Raw genomic sequence first — 12,647 nt, forward strand, 5'->3', positions numbered from 1 at the left:
TCAAGCGAGCATCTTAATTACAATTGCTGGATTTATAGTGCAAAAAGTACACCAGCTATATAAAATAGACACTGGAGATAAACTAGACACGAGACAGAGGAAAACGGCAGAGACTATTAAGAATCACAATTTTAGTGACAATTTGAAGTTTGGAACTAGGTGTACCTGATGGAGACCTTTATCTATGCAGCATGAGTCTCTTCCCCCCATGAGCTGATGAGATTGGGATGCAGGAATAGAACAGCTAAGGTGATTCCCAGAGGAAAAGATAAAGGCAGAAAGCAGAAGAGGAGTGCATAGGGCTTATTTTTTCTTGCTGTGTCCAAACACTCTAGTGATATGGCCAGAGTACCTATCCATTCAGTTTGGGGATGGACCCAATTAACAAACCCCAGGGCCCTGGCTTCCAGAGGGCCCAGCATTGTAACCCAAACAGCTGACTGAGGCTCTGCTGCACTCTCTGCATCTGTCCCCCTTACTTTTCTGAGACTAGACCTCTCCTATTTCCCCTTGTCTCAATTTCACACAGAATTCCTAAAATTATCTGGTTCTGAATCTGAGGCGCCAATTGTCTCCTTGTATTTTCAAGTCTTGCTACTAGTCCACACCCCCAGATCCCACCTACCCTTGGCTCTCCAATGCCTGACTTGGAACTTGACTGGATCAGCCACACCCCTTGATCTCTGCACTGTTTCCCATATTCTTTCGTGCTTCTCCAATAATTTCCCCTCCCTCTAGGCTCAGATCCCCTGTACTCTCAGCAGACCTTATGCCAGCATCTCTGGGGAGCATAATGTAATCTATGCTGAAAGCCTTGACATAATGGTATCCGCAACAACAGTGGCAAAGGGCCTTGTATGACGGCATAAAGCAGCTCCTACTGTATAGGGGCTATGTTTAATGTAAGGTTAAGGCTAAGATGGGAGGCCCTGTGCTGGGGACAGGGTCAGTTCTTGTAGGTAGAAGGCAGGGGCCTATCTGAAGAGTGAGGGAGCTGGCAAGGTGAAATCATCCTTGTGAAGTGCTGGTCAAGAGACGTGAAGTAACAGACCCAGGCAAAAAATCTGAAAATCATGCCAGTCTTTTCTGACTATAGCAAAAAGTCTCCAGGGAAAGACGAACAGCAGGGTTGAATCCATAAGCCCTGAGACTATGCTTGCTATAAACTTATACTGTGTAAGCTCAGCTGTTTTTGGTGTGTCTTGTCTGTTTCTAGTTTTCCTACAGCTCCTTTTTGGTAAAGTCTTTTCGTGAATATCAGCGCACTTTGGCTGTGCTTAGGGAAACCAAGGAAAAGCATTTCTGTCTTCTCCTGAGCTTTAGGAATAACCTGTGGGACACATGGTGAAGGTGGGAGTGATAACTGAGGTGAGAGTCACAAGTCTGTGGAACGGAGGAAGGATGGAATGAGCAAGCAAATGGGATTGAATCATAGAAAATACATAGAAAAATGAAAAATAGAAAAAATAGGTTTTAAAACTTTCTCCATATATTTGTTTTGGGAAATCAAATTTCTAATGGCTGCATAATACTTTATTATATCAACACTGCCTCTGATTAAACATTTTGCTGTTTAGGATATTTCCCCACTTGTTTCTATTTTAATAGCAGTAAGACAAGGAATAAGCCAAAGAGTTTTTTAGTGCCAGAAAAGTTTCTCTGGGCCAGCCCCACTCCTCACCACTAGAGTATGCAAGCAGGGAAACCTCAAGGTAACACATTTGCTATCCCTGAACCACTAGTATACGAAACACTCACCCATACCTAGCTCTTCCCCATCTTGAAATGATACAGCTTTTCTCTTCCCCAGATTTACTTCTTCTTGTGAACTTCATTTTTGGTTTCTGAACACTTGGCTTCTCCAATTTACTAAGGTCATTATTAGTTAATATGCTGCTGCCTAGGTATTGCTTGCTTTGCAATCTGAAGTCATCTGTAAATGTATTTAATTCAACTTTTCTTCCTCCTCCTCCTTTCCCACTCCGCTCCTCAAAAAGGGAAAGGCATTGTCACAAAGGTTGAGACACCCCATGTATGTCTGTACATGGGTGATGGGCCTGCTGAGGGGGAATTACCCTTACATAATCCTTCCTCCCCATCCCTTCCACACATTTTCGACAGTTCGCCCTTTCAACTGTGAGCTCATGCAGTGTTATTCAGAGTTAGAAATAATATTACCCAATATTGCCCAGTCCAATCCCCTAACAGATCAGGAAAATGATTTATTCTGAACTAATAAATGGAAGAAACAAAACTGAATTCAGGTCTCCTAAAATCCACTAACTGTGAGCTGGAGAGTAATGGATGAGGGAATGGGACGCAGTGGTTCTTGTTAAATTATTCATTCAACAAACGTACTGAGCATTTACTTACTACGCGCCAGGTTCTATTTTGGGTGCTGGGGATTCCGTGCTGGAGGACACGGAGGAGACAAAAATCTCTGTTCTTACGGAGCTTTCTTTCTCAAAACTGAAGCGCTTTGCCTCACCGTGCTGGAAGAACCCCCAGTGCCCTGAGTAGAAGCGGTTGGGTCTCATATGGGAGGGAATCCCATCTTTTCTCGGCTCCTGTACTATCTTATCTACAGCGAGGGCTGATTTACTGCAGAAGCAGAAGGGAGTGGCGGAAACCTCCGTACTGCCCTCCTGCGCCTCTGCACCTCTAAGGCCGGGCGGGGCCGGCTCCAGGTCGCCGTCGCGCACCAGCTCTAGTCTGGGTAATAGGGTCGGCCTCGCTACCCGCTCTGCTTCCCTGCTGCAGGACAGAGAAGTAGGACGCGGCTCTAACGTCATCCTCAGGGAAAGGATTTAGGGTGGGTGAAAATCCTTCCAAGGCAGTCGCGCTCGCTGTCTACCACCCAGGCTAGGGGAGGGACGATGTCTCCCCGACCTGGGGATTTATGCAGCAAACTGCTCTCTCATGCTTCCCTATTAAACATTGCAGCCACACGCTCTTTCAGCCTCAGCTGAGGCCACTGCAGCGTCCCCTCCCCTCCCGCTCCGCCCGCTAGCTCAGACTCCAGAGCCCCACTGCAGCTTCCCAACCATCCTCCCTTTTCTTCTCCACTTCCTGGTTGCCATGGAGACACACGTCATTTAAGTGCCGTGCGTCGCCTTGGAAACAGAGGAGCATCCGCGGCTCGGCTGGGAGACCCGCCCGTGTCACTTCCAACCACACTCGCGGACGCTGCCCGTTAATGGCCGAGGGGAGTCCCGAGCTCGACCCGCTGCTGGCCTCTGCCTCGACCTGAGCCCCTGTGCGAGCGCTTCCGTGACCCAGGCAACCCGCAGGCACTTGCCGCTCTTGGCGCCCAGAGGGCGGAGCTGACACGGGTGCAATTCAGGAGGCCAGGTAGGGCAGGGCGCTTTCGCCCCGTGGCGAGCCGGAGAGACGCCGGCCCTGGGACTGTAGCGCGATCCTCGTCCCGCAGGCTCTTCCCGGCCTCCCCGATCCCGCCCGCACCCTCCGCCCGAGACTCACCTCCTCACGTCGGCTCCCTGCCCCTCTCGGGAGCCTCCTCTTCCCAGCCCCTCCAGGCACCTCTCCCCCTCCCCGTACCTTCCCTCCACCTCGAGGCCGGGCTGGACCGAACCCGGAGCCGCCACCGCCCGCTTCTGCCATTCAATGGAGGACGGTCTGCTGGAGATCATGACCAAGGACGGCGGCGACATGCCGGCACCTCTGGAGGTGTCCACAGTGCCGGCCGTGGGGGACGTGATCTCCGGGGAGTACAACGGCGGCATGAAGGAGCTGATGGAGCACCTGAAGGCCCAGCTGCAGGCCCTGTTTGAGGACGTGAGGGCCATGCGGGGGGCTCTGGATGAGCAGGCCTCGCACATCCAGGTGCTCTCGGACGACGTGTGCGCCAACCAGCGAGCCATCGTCTCCATGTGCCGGATTATGACCACCGCGCCCCGCCAGGGTGGCCTGGGCGTGGTCGGCGGCAAGGGGAGCTTCCCGGGCGCCCCTCAAGAGCCGGAGACCCCTTCGCTTGGGATCGAGGACAGCGGTTTGCTGGGTCGCGATCCTGAGGACGAGGAGGACGACGATTCAGAAGAGAAGGAGATGCCCAGCTCCGCCACACCCACTAGTCACTGTGAGCGCCCCGAGAGCCCCTGTGCTGGCCTCCTTGCGGGGGACGGGCCACTTGTGGAGCCCCTCGACCTGCCCGACATTACCCTGCTGCAGCTGGAGGGAGAGGCCTCTCTGTGAGGACTCCGAGGGGGCACTACTTTCCCGGGCTGGCTTTGGGTTTCCGAGAGCATGACGCGAGAGGACTGAACCGCGCGGTGCAGCATGCTTCACTCCGACCGCTACTCTTGCGGGTCAGGCGGAAGAGACTCCCTGGAGGAAGCATTTATAGGGTGAAGGACTTTGGGAGCATCAGGAATTCTTTCTGCCTGACCAAGCGAGACGTAGCAAACTGCGGAAAGGTGAGGTTGCGGGAGAGAAAGCGCCCATCTCTGGACTCCCATCCAACCCCCTACCCTGCCCTTTCCCCCTCTCCAGCCAGCAGGAGAACCCCTGAATTGTGTAAATAAAATTCTGCTTTTTCTATTCTGAAAAAGGACTTATCTAGGACTCTGGCAAATAATCTCTAACGATTTACCTAGAAATTAAGGAGTTGGGGGTATTCTGTTCTGGCAACAGAAAATTTACCCTTCTGATGAAATCCAAGCTATTAAGCATTCTGCAGAAGCCTCTCCCCCTCACAGATCTCTGCGGCTGCTGATTGGTAAAAGAAGCTTGAGGAGGGAACTGCAGCCCTAGGAGTCTGGGTGAATGGGGTTCCAAGGGCCTCTGGGCTGGGAGGAGCTGACTATCAATGTGCATGAAGACATACATAATAGCTCAACCTCTAGGATTTTGCATGCAGAGTGGATCCTGCCTTGTCACTGACTTCATCTGGGATTGCTTTATCCATTCACTGAGGCTTAGTGAACAAAGAGCCCAGTTCACAGGCAGAGACTTGGGGATGCTCAGCAACAGCCCAGATTTAGGGGACACTGAGGGGCTCTTGGGGGCCGCAGCCAAAAACTGTCTCTTTCCTGGCTATACCTGCTTAACTTCAGTTTCCTTTTCCCGTCAACACTTCCCTGCCCGCTGCCTCTTGGTGCTGCCCCCATAATGTCTTGTGTGCGTTATGTGTGTCGACCTGTGTAGTAGTGTGTGAGCCCTGAGGGGCAGGGCTTGTGGCTCTGGTGTTAGGTTCGGGGGCTTCAGACCCGTCTGTGAGGCCCAGGCTCTCACGGCGCTTTCCCCTCTCCTCTCCTCTTTCACCCCCACAACCAGGGCATGGAGCATGTGGCTGCCCTGAGGTTCCTAACTGACGTGCTTCCTTCCCACCTCCTCAAGTGGTGACTTTGTGTGCCCTTTCTCCTCCTCCGTGTATCCCTTCTCAGTGCTTTCCTTGGTGTTAACCTTAATAAAGCGGCGTCATCTCCCCTCCTTGCTGACTAGTACTAGGGCGATGTCAGGGTGGGGCTTCTGGACCCACTGCATGGACACAGGTTTAGCGGGAACTACAGGGACCATGCCTTTCCTCCTCTCTTCTTGCCTCTGGTTCCAAGGAGTTGACCGTCCCTGCTGTGATTGGGACATGCGTTGCCAACTCTACCTGCGGTCATTTCCGACCTGGACCTTCACCTCAAGCTGGAGACGGTACGTGTTGAGACTCCCAAACTAACAAGGGTTTTTGGTAGCTAGAACTCCAGATGTGCAGGAGACTTCTTTTCAGTGAAGCACCTGGCTCCTGGGAGATGATTTCCAAATCTGAGTCCTGGAACGGTAGGCATGACACTTGTTCCATGGGAGGGTTAGGGAAGGGGTATTGTTCAGGAGGGATTGCCCGGAATCTCTGGCAGTAGAGTGGCATATCACAAAGGAAACCACAAAAACTGCCTCAGACCTCTCGTGGAGAATGCCCGTAAGGTGTTCCCCCGGGAGCTTAGATTGACATCAGCTCTAGTCTGCTCCCTTGGGCACTGGAGATTTTCCAAGCTGCTCCAAACAAAATTTGGGAGAAGAATGAGCTGGGGTTCTGTGTGTGTGTGTGCACTTGCACTTGCATATCTGCGTATGTATGCATGTGTGTTATGTATGTGTGTGTGTTCTTGCTGTGTGGTTGTGGCAGAGAGATGGAAAGAGCACTGGCATTGAATCTCAGTTCCAACAGTAAATGAGTGCTTGAGACTTGCTTCCTTGCTTGAGGCTTAGTTTCTGCCTGTGTAAAATGGGGACAAAAATTGTTGAGGAGAAAAATATCTAAGATTCCTGGGAAGTCTTGTGCAAATGTTAGTTTTTTCTTACAGTTCTCTTGGGATAGGCAGTGGTGGTGGTGACTGGCTCCTCTGGGAAAATACAATTACTCAGGGAAGGTTCTAGAAGCTCTTGTTTAATATAATCCTTCCCTATCTAAAACTCTTATCATTCAAGATAGTCAAGGGGATGATGAGATTCCCAAGCTGACATGGACTTTCTTCATAAATGTCATGTAGTTATGGGTCAAAAAGGACTTAAAGTCAGCTCTGTACACATAGGATGACCAGAGGAAGCCTTGAGTTGTGCAGTGGTTGGGGAATATGTGCCAGGGCCCTAGAGAGGGCAGCTAAAGTATATTAGTGGGGAAGTGTCCCTGAGGGCTGGAAGACAGTTTCCTGTTACAGTTCCAGCATTCTGCACCAATAACAACAATGACAGCTATCATTTATTGAGCACTTACTGTGTGCCAGACACTGTGCCCAATTTTATCTCCCAACAACCCTATGAAGCAGGCACTATTATTATTTTCACTTAACAGTTCCAAAAACAGACTCCCAAGGCTTGGTCAAGGTCATACAGCTAGTACTTGGCAGAACCAGGACTTAATCCAGATCTTTTGACTTAAAGAACCCTAGATGGGAACCACTCCGTTAATTGCTCTATTATTTCATCTTCAGAGAAGGAAATCCCTTACTTCCCCAATCAAGAGTCTAAGAGTCCTGAACAGGAAGAAATGCTGGTTTTACTCACTTTTCATCTTCTCAGTGGGAACAAGTAATCGCAGATCAGGTTTTGGTTAGTGAGCCTTCTCAGAGTCTAGTGGGTGATAATTCAATAATGGCACAGAGAAGATGGTCTTCTGGACTTGCTTCTTGAGAGGAAGAAGCTGATGTCCCCAGATATTCCCTGACACAGATCCATTCGTGTGCCTCTTTCCTGTTCCCTGTAGCTCAGATTCCGCAGAGAGTGACATGAATCTCAAGGCAGCTTAGCTCTTTAGCACCTGTAGAAATGTCTGGTTTAGGCTTTTAACCCTTGATGACAATTCAGTTCCTCTTCCTATGCCTACCACCCTAAATGGTCATCAGTCCTTTAGCAGGGCTCCTAGAAGTTCTCCAGCTCTTCCAAGTCCAGATAGATAAAAATCTCCCCAGATAAAGCAATTTTTCAGCTTTCTTTAGTGACCTGCATCAGCATTTCAGAGGGATACAGCACATGTTTCTCTCCCACCTCCTCCTTTCTCCAGATTCCCCACTCTCCTCTGGCATTTCTCCTGTGTAATGCTTTTGATGAGTGAGTTTCAGGTGAGATTTCTAACCTGGGACTCATGGATGGGGTCACTATGAATTTCAGGGGGCCATAGCCCCTTGAAATTGAATGCAAAATTGTGTATGTATATTCTCTAGAGAGAAGATCTATTGTTTTAACTTAATTCTAAAAGGTAAGAATTAAGTAAAAAGGTAAGAATCACTGAACTAAAAGATGAGACTTTTAAATTCAAAAAATAACAAAGAAGAAATGACCCTGCCTGAACTGATACACCCTTGCCTCCTGGGGCCTCCAGAGTATTTCCTACACTGAAGTGAAATCTTTGCATAAACCTGATTACTTACCACTTATTCAACAAATTCAAATTATACTGTTACCCATTCGAATGCACTAAGGATCTTGTCTACCATTATTTCCAAGTCTTCCAGTACTTGGGAGTTTTTCAGAGCACTGCTGATGTGTGGCAGTGAGGTGATGGTTCCCACCCCCTCCCCCCATAGCTTTATGCTGCACTTTATGTCTGAACCCAGCGCAATGCTGCATGTAAGTCATCACAACTCTTTCTGTTTCTGGCACTCCTATCTCTCACTGGGAAATCTCTCAGGGTTAGCTCTAAATCTCAAAATGAAAACATACAACTTCATAGAAATAAGCTACAACTTTAGCATGGTACAACTAAAATCTGTTCTAGAGAAATAGTTATTTCTCTAAGAGATGCAAACTGGCCCACAACATAAATATGCAGTTTTTTGTGGCTTCAGTATCACCAGAATATGGTCTTTGCTTGATATGTATAATGAAATGGCTCACCTAGAAGTATTCCCAGAACTAAGGGACAGTTCTTCCCCAGATATATTTGAGTCTAATACTCCTTGAAAGACAGAAAACTGCTTGCATCTTTGAAAAGGCAGGTTTTCCTAAGCATCTTTCTCCATTTATATGCCTAGGAACAGAAATTCAGCCAAGATTCTCAGCTACAATAAGAAATGATATATAGAAGTACAAAAGGAATATTTTTAAAAGTTGAGGGATAGTTGATGTACAATACAAAAAGAATATTCTTGAATCTTTAGCTACCATTCCCTCCACCCCACTCCCCAACCCCACACCTCTAGATTGTCCCCAGAAGGGGAATTCCCTCAAAGAAACACAGCCTTTCTGCTTGGAAGCACTGTGCATATAGAAGGACGTCTGCTCTGTAAGTAATGCTGTAATGGTGCCACCTGGTGAGTAATAGGGACATTGCAAAGGGACCCTCAAGGTAAATTTGTGGTTTTCAATTCAGCAAGCACCACCAAATGCTTATAAAGGCCTGGCTCTGCCAAATAATGGGTGGCGAGGACAGAAGGGGAACCGAATAAATAGAATGTATTTGAAGGATATAAAAACTAACTGCAATGAACTCCTAAATGGTCTCCCCTGGCCTCTCACTCACCTATAATCCTGAAGATTGATTTTCCTAAACCACAGCTCTGAACATTCATTCTGCTCAGAAATCTGCATCATGTCCCATTACTTCTCAAATTAAGCATAAAATACAGTGGCAGTAGCCAAGCTCCCCCCAGTAAGGCCCTGGCATACTTTAAAACCCATACATTTCATTTCCCAGGTATATTTTTTAGCCATCATACCATCAGTTGGAAGCCTATATCATCCAGTCAGCTAGAAACGATTCCCAAGTGTATATCAGCTCTTTTAATCTCTGGATGAGTGGACTGGCTGTGTCCCCCTGGCCCTTGCTACAATTTCTCTTAGCCATTCTTCCCAAATGCAGTCAGGTCCAAATTTCTCCTTCAGAAAAGGGACTTCTGCAGCCTTGGTCACCTGCACCAGCCTCTCATGGGGTGTCCTGCAAGGCTGCTTTTCCCTCCTGTCTCTTATGCTATCTGTAAATAGGAAATCCCCAGAAACAGTATGCAAAAAACCTTTTGATTATGAAATTTGTGCTTTTGTTTCTAGGAATTGGGTTCATAGTTTTCATAAAATTCTTAAAGCCAGAAAAGGTTAACAAACCCTTGAATCAAAATATGCTATTCACCATTCTCTAGAAATGCCCATTTTCCTGCAGCTGATTTCTTGCTCTCTATTATTCTTACTCTGTTCCATCTCTGCCAGTTGGAATCTTATCAGTTTTTCGAGGCCCTTCTCAAAGGCTACTTCCTCCATGGAATCTTTCCTAATGTGATCTCTTCCTCCCTTAAATATCTAAATCTTCTTGTTTGTAACTCTTTGGGGGACAATTAGTATATTTTCCCTCACTTCTACTATTCTTTATGCTTGTTATTCCCCCTTCCAGATTATGAATATCTTGAGCTGGAACTGCGTTCTCATTTTTATAGTCTCTGAAATATTTATCTTATTTTATTGACTTTAAGGCACTATCAATTGTGTGGCACGTCATTATTTTAGGTACCATTAAGAAAGAAAAAATACTGCCAATTCAACTATCACCATGCTTTCTTATCACGTATTTTAAAAGTTCACTCTTATTTAAAGAGCTTATTTAGACTTATTTAGAAAATGAACTTTTTTATATCACTACAATGCACACAAACATAACTGAAAGTCATTATAGTATTATTATAATTTCTTCATACTGAGTCTGACACTTCTGAATCACTTTTTGACTCAGAGTTGTTGATGCCTGTATTTTTCATGCATTTATATTCTCTGGGCCATTTTGAGTGTTAGTGAAGCAGCATTTCTTGAAAGAGAGGGTGACTATTATCTCTGGGAATTTCCACACCACCTATGCTGAAAGTTTTAAAACGGGGACTTTTTTTGATCTTGCCAGTGAGAGGTCAAGAAAGATGTTCAGACAACGACCAGGACTAATATTTCTTCAGAATATTGAAAGCAAATTCAAGCAAATTCTTTTTCTTATCAAACAGTTTATCTCACATTTAGACCCCTGGGTCAGGGAAATTTACCTTATTTCTACCTCAAGTACTTTAAAAAAAATGTATGGTCTCCTTTTAAGAGGGTTAACAGTGAATAAACATTATGTCATTGCTTATAAATAAAGTAATAGATGGAATGACATGTGCAAGCTTGCATAGTCAATGACAGCATTAGGACTAGAATCCTGTTCGTCTGAAATAAAAATCAGGGATTTTTTGGTTTGTTTTGTTTTTTTCTCATTAAATGGTTCTGCATCTTACTCTGTTATAAGTAATTACAATATACTAAGGGAAGCTTATGGTGGCTTGGATTCTGCTTTGGGAATAAAAAGGGACATTGAAAATTCCTTTTAGAGTAGGTGAATAATTCTTATAAGGATGATGGAAAAAGACATCCAAGAAGAGAACCATGACTGACTCAATCTACCAGGAAGTATTTACCAACTGCTTACCATGTCTCATGGAAGGTGGTAGGCTCTGGGGAAGACTCCAAGAAGTCAGGGTCCCTGTCCTTATGTTGCTCTCAGTCTAATGATGAGGGGATGATATGTTCTTGAACTGGAACACAGCGCTTCTCAAAAGGTTGAAGGGAGGACTTCTCTGGTGGCGCAGTGGTTGAGAGTCCGCCCGCCGATGCGGGGGACGCGGGTTCGTGCCCCGATCCGGGAGGATCCCGCATGCCACGGAGCGGCTGGGCCCGTGGGCCATGGCCGCTGGGCCTGCACGTCCGGAGCCTGTGCAGCGGGAGAGACCACAGCAGTGAGAGGCCTGCGTACAGCAAAAATAAATAAATAAATAAAAAAGATTGAAGGGAATGTTTTCTGTGAGCAATGTTAACTGAATTAAGAGAACTTCAATTTGAAAATGGGAATGGTGTGTGTGTGTGTGTGTGTGTGTGTCTGTGTGTGTGTGGTGTGTTGGGAGTCAGTGGGAGGGTGGGATGACAAGACAAAATGGAGAGGACAACAGTTAAAAAGAATGCTCACAAAATTTTATACCACAGAGGATATCAGATATGACACCAGAAGAAAAGCAGTAGCCGAAGCTGCATCCCATAATTCTCTGGAAAAAGTAAGTAGAAAAGGGTTGGGGAAAAAAAAAAAGTAGTTATGGCCTCTACACCAGTGCACAAAGTACAGGTAATATAAAATAGAACTTGAGTTTTTACACAATGAGGAAAATAAAATGTCACATGTATAAAGAAACTTGGTAGGATGGGACTCATGCCTGGACCACGGCAGTGAAAAAAGGTGGAGTACGTTGTTCCAAAGAAACAGAACTGGGTTCTGATGTGCAACTGGAAAGGAATTGCCAGTCATGTGACACACACCACCTGTCTGTGGGGAATTTGCTTCTGGGATAGAAGCAGCTTCTTTGCTCTGATCTACAGAAAGCCTGCCCTGGCCCTCAGTATTTGTAAAATTCAGAAAGGAAAGGAGGAAGAAAAAGGGCAGGGAGGGAAAGAAGGAAACAAGAAAAGAGACACAAGGAAGTAAGGAGGAGGAATAAAAACAAAAGAAAATGATAGAAGGAAAGTCAGAGTAGTACTTTACATCACGAAGATAGAGTCTTTTATGGGATTTTATAACCTTGAGAGTGGAAACAAGAAAGGAATTATTTAGGTGAGGATAAAGGAGAGGAAAATAATATATCATTGTAAAAATGTGCTAGAGTCTGCCAAAACAGATCAACTCTATTACAGATCCCAGGACAAGCCATGAAATGGCACAAAGCCAAGTTCCAGAAGTGAGGAGAATGTTGATTGAGTGTAGTCTCATCCTTCATAAGGAAGAGGTTGGCAGAGAATAGATTGCAACTCTGGATCTAATTTTGACCAACGAAGATGAAATTGACTAGTGGAATGGGAGTGAAGAAAATCTTGAAAGACGGTAACTATGGTGATTTGGTTCTCCCTGACAGCCAAGGAGATAAAGTGAGATGTGTGTCCAGGATTATGGGAAAATTGACTTCAAATAGATAAAAGATATGATTTTCATAGCCTGAGATTCTATGGAGGAAAAGGCTCAAGGAAGATGTGATTCTGTTAAGAATGAAACTCAGTCAGTGCAAATCCTTTGGAGTCCAATGAAGAGGAGTAGATGCAATGACTACAGGGACCTCTCCAGTGAACTCAGATTTAGAGACGCCAGGCTGAGAGTAGGTATAACTAAGAGAGTAGTCCACATATTTCAACACTTTCAAAAGCATAAACCATAT

General features: G+C 46.2%; 2 protein-coding genes across 2 annotated transcripts in view; one reads left to right on the forward strand and one right to left on the reverse strand.

The window, feature by feature from the left end:
- Nucleotides 1-708, reverse strand: part of ASB8 (ankyrin repeat and SOCS box containing 8) — a 35,663-nt gene extending 34,955 nt beyond the window's left edge. Inside the window, exon 1 of the mRNA XM_049695072.1 lies at nt 626-708. The gene's annotated coding sequence lies outside the window, so the exon portion shown is untranslated. The remainder of the gene's footprint in view (nt 1-625) is intronic.
- Nucleotides 709-3,110: 2,402 nt separating this feature from the next.
- Nucleotides 3,111-5,448, forward strand: CCDC184 (coiled-coil domain containing 184). Its single transcript, XM_049695073.1, has 2 exons — nt 3,111-3,351; nt 3,528-5,448. The coding sequence occupies exon 2, from the start codon at nt 3,625-3,627 to the stop codon at nt 4,210-4,212; it is 588 nt and encodes a 195-aa protein (XP_049551030.1). The 5' UTR covers nt 3,111-3,351; nt 3,528-3,624; the 3' UTR covers nt 4,213-5,448.
- The last annotated feature ends 7,199 nt before the right edge of the window (nt 5,449-12,647 follow it).

This window comes from Orcinus orca, chromosome 11 (genome assembly GCF_937001465.1).
Source record: "Orcinus orca chromosome 11, mOrcOrc1.1, whole genome shotgun sequence".
Taxonomy (NCBI): domain Eukaryota; kingdom Metazoa; phylum Chordata; class Mammalia; order Artiodactyla; family Delphinidae; genus Orcinus; species Orcinus orca.

Bases quoted from the DNA above. Each gene is read 5' to 3' on its own strand.
- CCDC184 (XM_049695073.1), top strand. From the start codon at position 3,625: ATGGAGGACGGTCTGCTGGAGATCATGACCAAGGACGGCGGCGACATG.